Genomic DNA, 14,881 nt, shown 5'->3' on the forward strand with positions numbered 1-14,881 from the left:
AGGTTTAAGATGCTCAGAGAGAGAGGTATTACTGAAATCTCCAAGATAATCCTGGCATTGTTTATAGGTGCTCTTGTGTCCAGACATCTCCCTGATCTGGGCATTGAGTAAAGCACAAGGAGAGATGATCTCCATGATGCAGAATCAATAAACCATGTCAGTCACAACCAACACATCCTACATCAAATTCTCTTGTCTCTTCTCAGAGCCCAACAAAGACACTCGTAGGATTCTTCTGTCATTGCTGATAATGCAGAGCAAGACAGCAGAGAGCAGCTTGTTTCTCAGGGGTCTTTCTGTGCAAGCCAAGCTTTAAAATGGTGCAGCTGTTTCTAGAGTTTTAGGAAGGAAACTAGAACTCCTTTAAGGCTGGCTGCAGAATAGTTCTTCCCTGGCAGGAGATTTAAGACATTTGCTGCTTACAGAGGATGCTTTAACAGATGCAAAGCAAGAAAGCTTGCTAAAGCAGACCTGTCACTGTCAGATATGGGTTCTGGTTGCAAAGAAAAATTAAATAGCAATTTGACATGGGGCAAGAAACATGTTTAGTGCCATTGTCATTCACCATGCTGGAACCTGTATGCAGCTTTTATTGCTTTGTTTTATACACACGAGTTTAGTCTTGTTAAGAGCATCACTCAGTTGTTTGTACTGACCTCTCATGTGGTATCTGACAACCAGCAACTTCTTAATCATGCCTTCATTTTCCACAGATTCTCATTCAAAGCATGACATCCTTTTCACTAAATAAGCTGCATGTCTTACGTTTGCCATTGCTCTAAAACTAATTCTGTCTTTATTTTTTTCTTTTCTTCTCCCTTTTCCCCCCCCATTCTATTTTTTGTCACACACTATTTGTTCCCTGTCTGGTTTTTTTTAACATTACATAATCTTAAGGAGTGCTATAAGAATAAGACCACAGAAGCCACTTTTTTGGAGCCTGACTTTTCCCAGCAGATACATCACAGTAAAAAGCTTTTCAGTATTCCAGAAGTAGCTGAAGAGGATGGCGAATACTCCGAACTGCTGTACAAGCAGGGTTTAGGTATGCCCTATAAAAAGAATCCCAAAATAGCTAGAGGCTCTAGACCACCTAGGCCCTACAATCAAGACCAGCAGCACAACTTCTGGCACCCAGGCAAGCACAGAATTTCAGGCATGGAGGATTTTGCTGCAGACGACAAAGGATACAAGTATAGCCGATCCTTATCCAGAAGCCCAGACAGTGGATTAGACTGTGGCAGCGAAGAAGAAGAATCTCGTTTCAATTTCAGATACACTTGTGATCCAGTTTCTGCCAACGTGGCACCTAGCTGCTGTGCAGAGACTGCTAACTGCCCCTGCAGGAGAAGCATGAGGCCATTGCTTGCTCGCAGGAAAACTTTAACCAGGCAAAGCAGCATCGAAGAAGATTTTGGCGACCTGGGCCCTTCCTTTGTAGAGCCCAGGAGTGACCAGGTCAAGCCCAGTTACGAGAGAAAGTATGAAATTCAGAAATATAATAGAACAGATCACTTGTCTCGTGAAGATGTTCAGGGAGGCTGGAAGAACGACCCAAAAATGGCTGATTCTAGGGCAGCTGGTCTCCTTGCAAGGTCATCCCACAGAGATGCAGAAGACTCTCTGGTGTGTGAAGTAAATCTTCTTCTAACATCTGCTTGCCAAATCAGTCTGTTTTCTTTCTTTAAATTTTTGTTCTTTTTTTTCTTTTACCTGAATTAATTTTTAGAGTCCATCCTTTGGACCCATCTGCTACATTTCCCCCTCCCCCTTTTTTTTTTTCCTCCCCATTCATTTTTGTTTATTCTTCTGCATTTTCTTTATGGTCCTCTTTTGTGTCATGCTGAAATCAGATTAATTTGCTTTACAATGATTTTCCCTCAGAATAAATTACAATAATGGCTGCTTTTATTAAAGGACAACTGAATCTAAATTTTAATTAAGGGTTAGCTGAACTATAATTTTTCCAAAGGATTGTTTTGCTTTATTTTGCCCATTTGAATGTTGCTTTGGAAAAAAAAAAAAAAAAGCTGCATTTTAACTGGAAAAATATTTCATTGGTAACTTTTTTCTTTGCTTTTTTGTTGAGCTTTCTTGTTTTGGGTTTGGTTTTTTGTTTTTGTTTTTTTTTTTTTTGAATGTCGAGGAATTCATTTCATCATGTTGTTTTTATTCACCTCATTCCCAGAATTTTCAGGATATGCTTGCTCTTTATCATGGAACATCTCTGGACAAGAATCAAGATTCTCCCCCAATGTGACAGTGACCCAGATTTATGGAGTCACCTTTTCATCATATTTCCATTTTCTGCCTTATCTCTGCACTGTCACTACTTTGCCGTCCTTTTTAGACCATCTCTTCTTGCCTTTGAAGTTGCAGACTGCATCTCTGCAGGAGAATGCAGGCAAACAGCTTCTTCCAAAGGGAGAGGCCAGGGCCATTCCATATCTTTCAAGGATGCCTCTGCCTGATCGTGTCTATTTGCATTTCTGTCCATTAACCTAGAGAAGAGTCTCCATGCGTGAGAGATGCATCCATAGGCTTCCCTGCTCCCTAAAGACCAAAGCAAGTTCTTTACCCTCTCAGTCTGCAACAGTCCAGAGTGGAAACCTCCATTCTAAGGCGTTTCACGTAAGGGCAGAGATCAGCTGCCTGCTCTTCTAGCCTAGCAGTACATGCTGAAATGAGCCTTACCCGTTTCTCCCATCAAAATTGGTGCCCAGGCTGTATTAATCTCACTGACTGCATGATAGGCTCTGGAGAGCATTAAAATGATACCATTTAGTTATCTAAATAGCAACACTTTCTGCAAGGGTAGTGAACAGAGTCAGCGGTGAAGCAAGACGAAGTGTCTACATTCCTGTTTCCCTGACCTTTAAAAGGCTTTGTCAAGCGAAGGCCATTCTAGAAACACAATGTGTTCAAAGACAGAAGGACCCACACTGGTTCCCATGCTGCAAACTGGAGGAAGCTCTGGAGCTGGACACAAGCAAGGCTTGACTTTTCAGTGCAGTCCAACCTCCACAGCTCTCATGACTGCTTGTACTACACTTCAGGAGAATAAAAACGTCACCTTAGCAGCAACAACAAAGGCAAAAGAATATTTCAAAAACTTATTCTTTTCTTTTCTTTTCGTTCTGATGTGTGACTGCTGGTTACAAAACTCTGCCATAAATCAGGGAACCATTTTTTCTTTTGCAGGTTTGCCAGGCCACAGTATTTACTTTTCAGCTAACCTTTCAGTTAAAAACTAAGTTTAGTTGCCTTTAGAGCTTATGCTTCCAAATGTGATTGACCTGATTATTGTCCAACCATATAGCCATGATGTTACCATGCATGTAACTTACAAACCTGTTTTTTTCTGTTGTTTTTTTTTTTAGCTTTTAGGTAATCCAGCATCTGCAGGACGGCCTGAAAGGGTGGAGCATGCAGGGCGAAGGTCTTCTCATGGCAGTGCAGTGCCACAAAGGTCTCGACCAATGTTGGTCCCTTCCATTGGTTAGTTGGACAGATTGGTGCATTTCTGTTCTTTGCAGCCTCAGAGTTGGGAAGGTGATCCTTAAAACTGAAACAACACACACTTGTCTTGAACCAGGTCACTCTTAGTGTAAATGGGATGAAATGGGACTGAAAACATCTCCATCTAAGTGGGTGTGCTGGAATCTCACAGGGGGCTGGATCAGTAGTCATCAACATCTCTGGGAGGCTTTTCATTAAATTTAGTGGGTATTGGAGCTTCTCTAAGCTTGGTTAAGCTAAGATACTGTTAGATCTTGCCTAAGAAGAAATTTGCTGGCAGGTTACTATATGATCAGTAAAATAAATGTAGCCATTCATCCATCCATTCATCCATCCATCCTTTCATTCATCAACCATCATTTTGGACTCACTTTCCATTGTCTTGACTACTTTTTGGAATTTAGCAGGGGAAATGGAAGCTGTTAAATGTAACAAGGTCATAGAACTTGCATATGTTTTCTAGATCTGATATTTATTACAGAATCATCCCTATTCTGCTTTAATTATGACTTAATCTATGTGCTGGTGAATACCAGGAAATCCAAAAAGTAGTGCAGAAAAGATAATGGAATGAAGACACTACAGACAAATATGTATCTCTTAAAACTTGCACTCTAAACTGAAAGATAAGAAACATTTACACTGAAAATCAGGAAGCACATGCAAAACAAATGTGAGAAGAGTTCTGTGAGCTATTCACAGAACTTCACTCCATAAAGATGTAAAGTTGGTCTGGTTCCTGCCCCTAATCTGGACTTTCATTTGTCAATACTCTAGGCATCACCATGAGCAGAAGGAAGCAGTGTCAGGCAATTCTCACTGACTTGTATGTGCCTAAAATGGGGATTATCAGAAAGAAAGAGATTGATGGTTAAAGGATGCTTTTATTTTTAAATATTAAATATTTTTCCCTTTTCACAGAAGCACACTAAAATGCCTATACTGCAAATAAAATCAAAACATCCCTAGTGGGCACAGTTATTTGGATATCTAGTAGATAGTAACTACTGCTTTTGAAACCATAGAGCAGAAAACATACACATATGCATTGCACGAAACTTGTTTAGTCTCTTCAATACACCATGACTGGTCAGACACATCCTGGTGTAAACCAGGATAAACTTCACAGATGCCAATGGAATTACACTGGTATGAAAATGGTATGGAGGAGAATCAGCTCCAGGGAGGCTCTTGTGCTTCTCTTGGCAGGTTATTGTCAGCTGAACCAAACAGCTTTTGGATGATGGTGTGACCAATGTTTGATTTTCCTGTCCTATTTCTTTGCCTCTGAAAACAGCCTGTTTTTCTCAGGGGTAAAGATTTCTGGTTTATGTTTGGACTACTTAAAGGAAGTTTTTGTATCAAAGTTCTTTCTATTATCTGCTAGAACATGAGGCTTTTCTGATAGCGAGAGAAGAGACAAGTTTACTTGAATGAATCCTTTGGGCTTCCTTTCAATTTTCATTTTAATTAAAAAATAAGGAGTGATTAAGTTTATCAGAGCTGACTTTCTGTCAACAAAGTTAGGACACAGAAACAGCTAAGCAATGACTTTGCTATTTTGGAGTTTAATAGCAACAGTTTAGGAATCTGATAAAAAATTAATTTCTGATAGTCAATCTGTGCTCAAAGAGATCAAACAGAAAATAATAGCTCAGATTTTGTTTCTTGCAGTGTAACTTAAAGATGAAATTATTGCATTTTTTATTATTTACAATCCACAGATTCTCTCTGGGGAAGTTCCAGTAGGAATTAAGAACAATATTGTCTAATGTTGGTAATAAGATGTTTCCCATGAACTGCAAAGATGGTTTTGAAGAATGAAGTTGTTATAGTTGTGTCATTATAATTTGTAACTCCACAGAGTGAAAAGCAGACTAAAATAAAAGAAGAAAGTAAATATGATGGAGCTTCTTAAATATGTGAAACCTGTTGGTCTCAACATGTAGCTTAAAAATGTGGATTCCAAATTTCTTGGCAGCAGCTTATTCCTTTACATGTTTGCCTGGGGTTTTCACTGAGTTATTCAACTAAAAGGTCACTTTAGTGATCCAGAGTTCCTAAGGCAGTTCTGAGAGGTTAAATTAGTGGAAAGACCTCAAAGCTGTAATATTCTTAGGATTCCAAAGGCAAAACCCTTCTCCAAAATGGTCCAGAATTTCAATTCTTTGAAGGTTTTTCCCCTCCATAAACCTATAAATACTTTAGATTAGTATCTTGCAGGTAGGATTTAAGTGAATTAATTAATCTTTGTTTTTAGGTTGATACTTTAGAAGGTGAAACACAGTTTACAATGCTCTTGACCTTGCAGATCTGGCAGGTAGGATTGTTTAAACCTCATAATAAGAGATGATTCCTAGCCGAAGATCTGACAAACAATATTTCCACTGTGTGAATTTTAAAAAAAAGCACAAAATCTAGATTCCCATTTCTGTGATTCCCCTGGTGGAGAGAATTTCTAGAGGCTGAGACATCTGGCAAAGCTTATGCTGCTGTTTAGCCTTCCTACTTGTGCAAGCCAGGAAAGAAGGCAGGCTCAGCCTGCCCACAGGAGCCTCCACAGAGGCAACTCTACACTATGTTTTAATAAAAAGATCATTCCCTTTTTCTCCATAGAAATTACAATGGACAGTAACAGTGAAGGCGCTCGGTCTCGGTCAGGTAGTGAGGGAAATATTTCACCCGTAGAAGAAGAAGCTTATTATGGCAGCATTGGTGGACAGCAGAAATGGCCCCTGCAGCATTCCATGGCCTCTGCCTATGGATACGGTAATGCCACCCCTTCTTCCTCCTTTGTGCCCCCCACGGGTTAGAGCTGGTGTTGACAAGTGTGGTTTCTGTATGCCAACATTGCATGCAATGCACAGTGCCAGGGGAACGAGCTCTTAGTCCTGTCTGCTCTCAGGTAAGTTCCTCCAGCTCAGCTCTAAGGATCAACCAACCCTTAATCTCTGTCCTGGAACCTCTGCACAGCCTCTTTCCATACTCAACTGAGTCCAAGCACACTGCATTGCATGACCCTCTGTGAAGCTATGCTGCTCCTAATGCCAGGCAGTACTACTGTACACACCTGAACTATCATCCATCAGAATAACCACATCTCCACTGGATCCATAGACATGGCCAGAGACAAACAGCAGTCTGCATATCACAGCTCAATGTCCTGCAGTAGGGACCAGTTTGCAACCACCATTCTGATTTATGGCTTAGGTTAAACAGAGATTCAGGGTTTTTGCAATGGCCACACAGGACTTTGGCTGTGGCACTTGATAAAGGCTAAAATTCATCTTAGTTTTAGGAATAATTACACCACGATTGCAAAAACTGTATTCCATGAGGAAGACAATTTTACCCACTACTGACAATATTTGTTGCTTCATCAACACAGAAACCATTACATGCTCAACAACTCATAGTTCATTAGACAGGGAATTGAAGTGTCCAACACAACCCATAGAAGCAGCCCAGGACATATATGAAGCTAAGAAACACATTTGGGTTTTGTTGATATCTGAAATGGAAAAAAAAAAAAAAAAGAGGCCCTGAAAGTTTAGGCAAATTGTGTTTTAATGCTGAATTTCCAAGCAAACATACCTGACTGACTTACAGCCAGACCATGAGCTTTGATGTGTCAGTGTGTATCGACTGAATTCAGTGCAACTGTGGTTGCCACTGTGCCTCAGTTGGGAGTCACTGGCTGCATCCAAAGGCTAAGATTGTACAGGAACAAAGAGATGTGTGTGCACATGTAGGATATAGGATAAATATATATATGTACCTCTTGAAAGAATAACATCAGTGGCTAATGAGCTAATCAAGAGATTATTTGGTTTCTGCTTCACTGAAGCAAACATGAGTTTTCAGAGTAAGATTCTTCCAGGCCAGTGCATTGAACAGAGATACATTTGGCTGTAATTCATGTTTCCACCTAACCCTCATTAAGAGCAGTTGCATGCAAAAATTGATATATTTTTTTACTTGAAAAACCAAGCCAAAACACTCCTTAACTCACCTGGTTTACATTGCCTGGTGGGCCTGAGTATCAGCCTCAGAATGACTGTGGGAGGGGAACAAAACAGGGAAGGATCCCATCCTCTGTGTCCCATTGCTTTCTGTCCCATGTGCCCTTCTCCCACACTTCCTTTCTGTGCTTTGTGCCTGCCTAAAGCTTCTTGGCTGGAATTTTTCCCTGCCCTATTGCTCTTCTGCATTTTTTCCTTACTCACGTTCTTTCTTGTGCTCTGGACCCAAGACTTAGCAGCTGTTCCCAGAAAGCTGTGACCCTCTGAACATTTTTTCTGCTTGTTTACAAATATCAAATGTTGACTAAAATGCATCTGATGTCGAGGCAAAAGAGGTAAAAAGGTCGAAAAAAAATTTCTCTAAAATGTTTCATATTGAATGTTCAAACTATTATCAAAGACATCAGTCTTTCATGTGCAAGAGGTAATTACAGTGAAAATTGTATTAACATGAAAATTATCTGGAAAAAAATTTGGTACACTTGAACTACATTTTCATCATAATTCATAACATCACTCTCTTGATTTATTCATTGTGAAGGATCTTGTAAACTGGATGATAAGTGTTGATTCTGCAAAGAGCACAAGTATGTGGCTCACACTGAAGCTAGAGGGACTTTTCAATAAGCCAAGATATTCACAAGAGGCTTGTGATCTTGACAGTTTTTTGGGGGGGGACTTCAACCTCATGTATCTTCTTTCAAGATACATTTTTTCCAGCCTATTTTTTGGGCAAGTGCTGCCATGTGCTCTTTCAAAACAGAATGAAAAGCTTTTTAAACCCATCAAACAAAACACTCTTTGCCATTTTGGCTTCATTTTCTAATCTGGTTTTCTGAAGTCCATCCTGATGTTGATGAATCCTGGGCTAAACACATTCTCCAGGTCATTTGAAAAGTTTGAAAGATATATGAGACAAAATGTCCATTCTCATTTTTAATGTCCTAATTGATTTGATAACCTGCAGTGGACAGAGTTCAGTGCAGGGTTAAGTGTTAGGATATTCATGGATGGTCTTTCTTAATGAGTTCATGGTTAAATTCATTCATTGCTAACCATTTCTCCTGGAATTTAACACACCTTGTTAGTGTTTTGGGATGTTTTGGGCACTCCTGGCTGTGTTAACTCTTGACTGTGCTTAAACAAAATCACAGGCAGTGTAGTTCCAACCTTGGCAGGACTAGCACTGCTGAGATATATTCCTTCTTCCCTGCCTGGAGAAGTCAGAACCATGTTTTATTTTAAAGTGGGTACCTAAAGCATGGTTTGCCAACACAGCTGGGATGTGCTTTCTTGTGTCCATGAAGAGCAGAAGCAGCTGTGCTGGAAAGCAGGTGGATCCAAAGCATGGTTAGTTTTGCTGTAATGAAAATGCCCATCAGACTCATCATGATGTCACTTTAACATGCTCCAGTCATTTATGGCAAACTCTAGTCAAGCTGATTAAAATGGCTTTCCAACCTGTGCTGTATTCACATGTGTAAATGTCAGTCTGGTCTGGGAGATCAACACCACTTTCAGTGCATGCAGATTGTATTTGCTTTTTTAAAAACCTTGCTAATTAAAGAAAACCAACCCACCAAGCTTTAGAGGACATGCATTGAGGTTTGAGGGTTTTTTTTACATGAAATGCCAAATATTTTTCAAGTGTTAACTGGAATAGTTGAAAGGTGAGGCCAACTTGCATTACTGATTTGTCCTTTTCTGAATTTACTTCCACAGATGGCTATGGTGGTCATGACCATCTTTCTCCAGATATGTATGAAGAATCTGAAACAGATCCTGGCACAGAAGATATTTCGACTCGAATATTTGTTGCACTCTTTGACTATGATCCACTGACAATGTCCCCAAATCCTGATGCTGCAGAAGAGGAGCTGCCATTTAAAGAAGGACAGATCATTAAGGTGGGATCTAAACCCAAAGGGAACAAAGGACCCAGTTTTACAAACAGAGGCTCCTTTGTTCCTTGTGGAGAAAGCAGCTTGTGTGTCTAGAATCCAAAGGGTTTTTTCCTCCAGAGGTTCAGGCTGTAAATCTTGCTGGATCTGCAACCTAATATCTGGTGCTAACGACATAAAAATAATTACACGATGGGCAAAAATATCAAAGCTCCTGTAGAGATTTCGGGCCTGAGTTAATTAGGGATTTAGGTGCTAAGACCCAAATTGTGACTCTGAAGCTCCATGTGTCCATTGCCACAAACCCTGCAGGAAAAACTGCTTCAGAGGGGATGTCTTTGCTGCAAAGGTACCACAGAGTGTTGTACCTTCATACAAACCTGAGCTGCTGTATTTGTTAAATGCTGAACACTCCTAGCTAGACACTTTGAATTAATTCAAGTCCAGAAGTCAGGTATTTCTGTTCCCTTTCCTGTCTTTGCTGCCTTTCAACAGGGCCCAAAGACAAATGATGTTCCAGGTGAGAGGGACAGCTCTGGGCTCTGCCAGTGTTTTGAGCCAACCTTCCACCCAGCTTGCCTCATCTTCTGACTGTGCAGCTGCAAGGCAAATTTGTTCAGTTTGCTGATCTGGTTTTCAAAAGCCAGCAGATATTTCTGTGGAATCAGCAAAAGTGTTTCCTCCTGCAGCCTTGTACCCAATTGGTCTGGTGCAAAGTGGGCAGAAATGAGAGAGGCAGAAGGAGCAGCTGCTGAGAGTCCAAGGGTAATTGAGATTTAAGTGTGATCTGAAACAAAACCTGGAAAAAATATTGACTCATTGAACACTTCCTATTTCAGAGATAAAATTGTAACTTAAGCTATGAAAATTCTGACTGGGTTGGGTCCTAACACAAATGTTTGTACCCTAAATAACAATCTTTGTAGTGCTAAATACTATGTTCAGTTTTTTTCTTATCTCCCTACATGATACAAGGTCTATGCCAAAAAAAAAAAGGAACTTGTTTAAGAGCTTATTTTTTCTCTCATGCATTCCACTCAAGTATCATAATTATTTCTTCACAAATATGTACCTCTTTGGCACTGAGAAGTCTAGAGAAATCCTATAGCAGATATTTACTCTCAGTGATGTTTATGTTGTATTTGGGACTGTGGTGATTGCTATGGGATGTGCTGCTTTGAATTTCTCATCAAACTGCTGTGATGATGGGTTAGTTTGCATTTTCAAAACACTTTTGGTACATCACAAGTACTGTCCTGGGTGCAGGAATGAGGGCAGGTAAGTCAGAAAGAGATAGTCATTAAACCTGGGAAACAGTCCTGCTCTAGAAAGCTGAGGCAATCAAGCAGACAGTTTTAATTAGCTCAGATTTGAGCAGAAGAGAATGGAGTTTTTTCTTTGTTTGTAAAGAAAATAAAATGTTTGAGTCTAAAGTAGGAACAGCCTGAGCTCAGACATCACATTGGCTTTAAGGACATAATTTTGGTTGAGCACAGTCCTTGGTCTAGATCTGTGTGTGTCATTAGGAGCAAATCTGACTTGCCTACATTGTTAGCACTTAAGAGAAGTTCTGGATTTCCCTGTTCTCATGGATGACATGCTAAATTTATGCCTTAAATCCTGTTTTCTTGAAAGACAATAGCAGAGCCTAAGTAACTACATATATTAAGTATATTACATATTAGATAGACATTTCTGATCATAAAAAAAGTTGTTTGATTCAAAATAACAACACTTTGACACAGTTTTGCAGTTGCTTTTTTATGAATCCAGTTCCATAATAATCCCATAAACATCAGTGTAAGCCATCCAGTACACTTCTGGCTCAGCACAGGGAGAAACTGATGACTTTTAATGTGCTTTTTGTGTGCTTCACTGCTAACAAAAACAAGTCCAAATTCTGCTCATGTGTCTGAAGTCATAATTCAAATAAATGTAACAATTCCAATTTTATAACCTAAGCCAGAGTAGTCAAAATCTAATATAATTCCACATCCAAACTGCAGTATCTGTCTATGCTTTTAGTAGTGACTTAGCCTGCATTAAACTTCCTAAATGCTAAAGATTTGTTGACTGACATTATCACTCTTGGAATAACAGGTTTATGGGGACAAAGATGCTGATGGATTTTATCGTGGAGAAACCTGTGCAAGAATTGGCCTTATCCCATGTAATATGGTCTCTGAGATTCAAGCAGATGATGAAGAGATGATGGATCAGCTTCTTAAGCAAGGTTTCCTTCCTTTGAATACACCAATTGAGAAAATCGGTAAGGGAAACGATATACACTTCATTTCTCCTAAGTTTTGAGTGCTCCTAACTTGGCTGAATCTGCTTTGCCTTTTGTTTTTACTCTATGCAGATGCATCTCCATTTTACAGCTATTTTCCACCCCATGGGATACATTCTGTGTCAGTATCTGGCTAACTTTTACAACTAATATTTCATCTTGGTGATATCTTTTGCTGCAAAATGAGAACTTGCAGCTTCACCACTCCAGATGTTACTTTCTTTTTTTCTTTAGAAATAAAGTGAGGTTTGTCACCTGAAAGATTTCTGGACACAGAACATGATCCCTGAGCTTTGGGGTGTGCTGTGCTGAGGTGCTTTGTGATACACTCACTGCTGCAAAGCATAAAAAGAATCACTTATTTGTTGTTATTTTTACTCTTCTACATTTTCTTACTTTAGCAGTGATTGAAAGGGATGGTGGCAAAGGGTGGTGTGTGATCTCACTGGGGACAGCACTACTTATGATGAGATTTTAGGGCTATTGCAGTAACAAAACCATTAAAAATCAGAGTTTGGCTAATGAATTCTGTGCTATGAACCATTTGTGTTACATCATTGCTGCAGTGTTGAACATAGATACACAATGCAAGTAATTTACATTTCTTTCTCAAACTAAATATCCTACAACTCTCAATATGTTTTAAAATTTTCAGCATAATTCTGAGAGTATAAAGGGCTGGAATTGGTTGAGTCTTGTTTAAAAGTGAACTGTAAAAGTGGTTGCTAAAAACCCAAGGAAATCTTCCACAATTTCCTTAGATTTAATAAAACCTGATTGTTTTCCAAATCATGACAGTAAACATGGGGCAGGTTATTTTCTGTTGCATTCTTTTTTAAGGTATTTTCAAAGTCTCCATTGTCCATGAAAGGGAAGGATGATGGAAGTTCTTAAATGCTTCATTGAGGTCTTGATTCAAATCTGTGCATTTATTTCCAACTCCCTGACAGGAGGTTGGAGTCAGGTGGGGATTGGTCTCTTCTCCCAGGCAACCAGCAGCAGGACAAGAGGGCACAGACTCAAGCTCTGCCAGGGGAGGGTTAGGTTGGATAATAGGAAGAGACTTTTTAGGGGGAGAGTGCTCAGGCATTGGAATGTGCTGCCCAGGGAGGTGGTGGATTCACCATCCCTGGAGGTTTTCAAGCTGAGACTGGATGTGGCACTTAGTGCCGTGGTCTAGTAACCACGGTAGGGTTGAACTCGATGATCTTTGAGATCTCTTCCAACCTGGTTGATTCTATGATTCTATGATTCCTTATGCCACAAAAAGGCAATGACCACTCCCACCCAGATGCACATTTTGTAAACCTCCCTGCCCACCTGCTCCTCCAGGTGCAGCACTACAGGTACAGGTACATTCTTAGGCCATCAGATTGGGGCAGCCACAGTGGGACCTGCAGAGATGTGTCCATCTGCACGACAAGTTCCTGTAGCATCGTGTGAAGGCTCTTAGAGTGGGATTGCCCTGCCCCAGGCACATCTGTAACCACAGCTGGGGCTGGAGGGGATTCAAAAATGCCTAATATATTTTCACTTTTAGCAGGGAGGTCATGTGTGGGCACAGACAGTATCCTCCTGATAAAACTTAGTGCTTCAAGTCCTGCTCAGTGCTCTGTTCTCAAAGTCAGCAAGCTCTGGACACAGAACACTTGTGGAAATGAAACCACTCAGCTCCATAGCTCCCCAGAACCTGAAGGTTTTGGCTGTCTAACAGTCACATTTTGTGCATAGAATTGGATTTTTTTTTATTGTGCTCACCTGGTAATGTCTCTGGAAATAGCTGAGAAATCAAAAAGTCATTATCCTGGACAGAGGATGAAGCAATTTGTGACAGTGATTTTTCTTCTGGGATGTTTCTGAGTGAGCTGTTAGCAACCTCCCCCCAGCAGTTCACCTTTAAATATTTCAGCACTTCGAAAGCATCATGGATTTTTCTCCTTGAAATGTACTTAAATTGTTAGGCATTTCAAAAAGTAAAACCCAACAAACACTCTTAAGTAATGAATTCGAAAAGAATAGTTAATTTGGCTTAATTTTAAACTAAATACTAATTCTGAACAGCAGAGATCCACGTGAGCAGCCCCTCACTGTCACAGGGGCTGCTCACATGGATTTTTAGCAGGAGCAGGCACTAATTCCCAGTCTGTCTCGTATGGTTACTCATATTTTTAATGTCATATCAGACACTTTACATGCTGTGTTCATATGACTATCTTTTTTTCATAATCCTTTGCCCACGTTAAATCCTTAAAAACAGAACTTTGAATGGCTTCATATCTCTTCTTCTTTTATTTATATGCTTTCCTTTCCTGAAGTCAACTGTGCCTGTTTCACAGAGAGCACTCGCTCTGTACACCGCAGATCCAGAAAGTCTAAAAGAGGTCTGTGCTAAGAACCAATCATTTGATTCAAGCTGTAAATAAGCTGAAATGATTTGAGCTGTCTACATGTAATTTTTTTAATGCCTTGGAACTTTTGGAAAGAAGTTGGAAAATATTGCCATGTAGCAGTTACGTATAGGATCCTTTTTTGGATTCTCTCCTTGGTTGTTGAAGGGCCCTTGACCCTGAACAAAGGGTCATGTCTTGCTCCAGGGAAGTACTTCAGAGTGGAAAGTGCAGCTCTGCACAATCATTTAGGTATGGGTTGATCCAGGCTTTGGAGAATCAGGGGACCAGGTCCCACGTCTGTTACACTCTGTGCCTTCATTCCGGATCTCTCCTTGTGTTCTGTGTAAATCCCTTGCACTGGGAGCTGGGAAAAGAACTCCAAGCCACCCACTGCAAATGTAAGTGATGTCCTGTGACTGAAATGCTTCATGGCAGCTGGTGGTGGGTGACGTGACAGTGCATGTCACACTCACAGTCTGCTCCTACATCAGCCAAACATGTACTGTTCACCCTTCCATGGACCAGTCACAGCCTCCTAACCCCAGTTCCTCTGTCCCACTGCACAGACCCCAGACCTGCCCTCAGTGCCTGCTGTGAGTAGCACTAACAGCATGTTTCTCTTGCTGCAGCAATCATCTGCAAGAATCATGCTAGCATCATTCACATTTAAAACTGAAGCCTATTTTGGGCTTCTCTGTAAATGTTTAATATCAATTGATAAACATTTCATGTGGTTCCTGGAAACTACTAATTTTACTC

At 40.3% G+C, this 14,881-nt stretch overlaps 1 protein-coding gene across 3 annotated transcripts in view; it reads left to right on the forward strand.

Moving 5' to 3' along the window:
* RIMBP2 (RIMS binding protein 2) overlaps positions 1-14,881 on the forward strand; it is a 131,322-nt gene that overhangs the window by 113,953 nt on the left and 2,488 nt on the right. For 2 of the 3 annotated variants that reach the window (XM_009070812.1, XM_009070820.1), the window contains 3 exons: positions 3,381-3,498; positions 9,264-9,448; positions 11,543-11,711. In XM_009070812.1, the coding sequence (XP_009069060.1) occupies positions 3,381-3,498; positions 9,264-9,448; positions 11,543-11,711 (472 nt within the window). Of the gene's footprint in view, positions 1-897; positions 1,627-3,380; positions 3,499-9,263; positions 9,449-11,542; positions 11,712-14,881 lie in introns of all 3 variants that reach the window. The other variant, XM_009070805.1, reaches the window with a different exon arrangement.

Source organism: Acanthisitta chloris, unplaced genomic scaffold, assembly GCF_000695815.1.
Source record: "Acanthisitta chloris isolate BGI_N310 unplaced genomic scaffold, ASM69581v1 scaffold2110, whole genome shotgun sequence".
NCBI lineage: Eukaryota > Metazoa > Chordata > Aves > Passeriformes > Acanthisittidae > Acanthisitta > Acanthisitta chloris.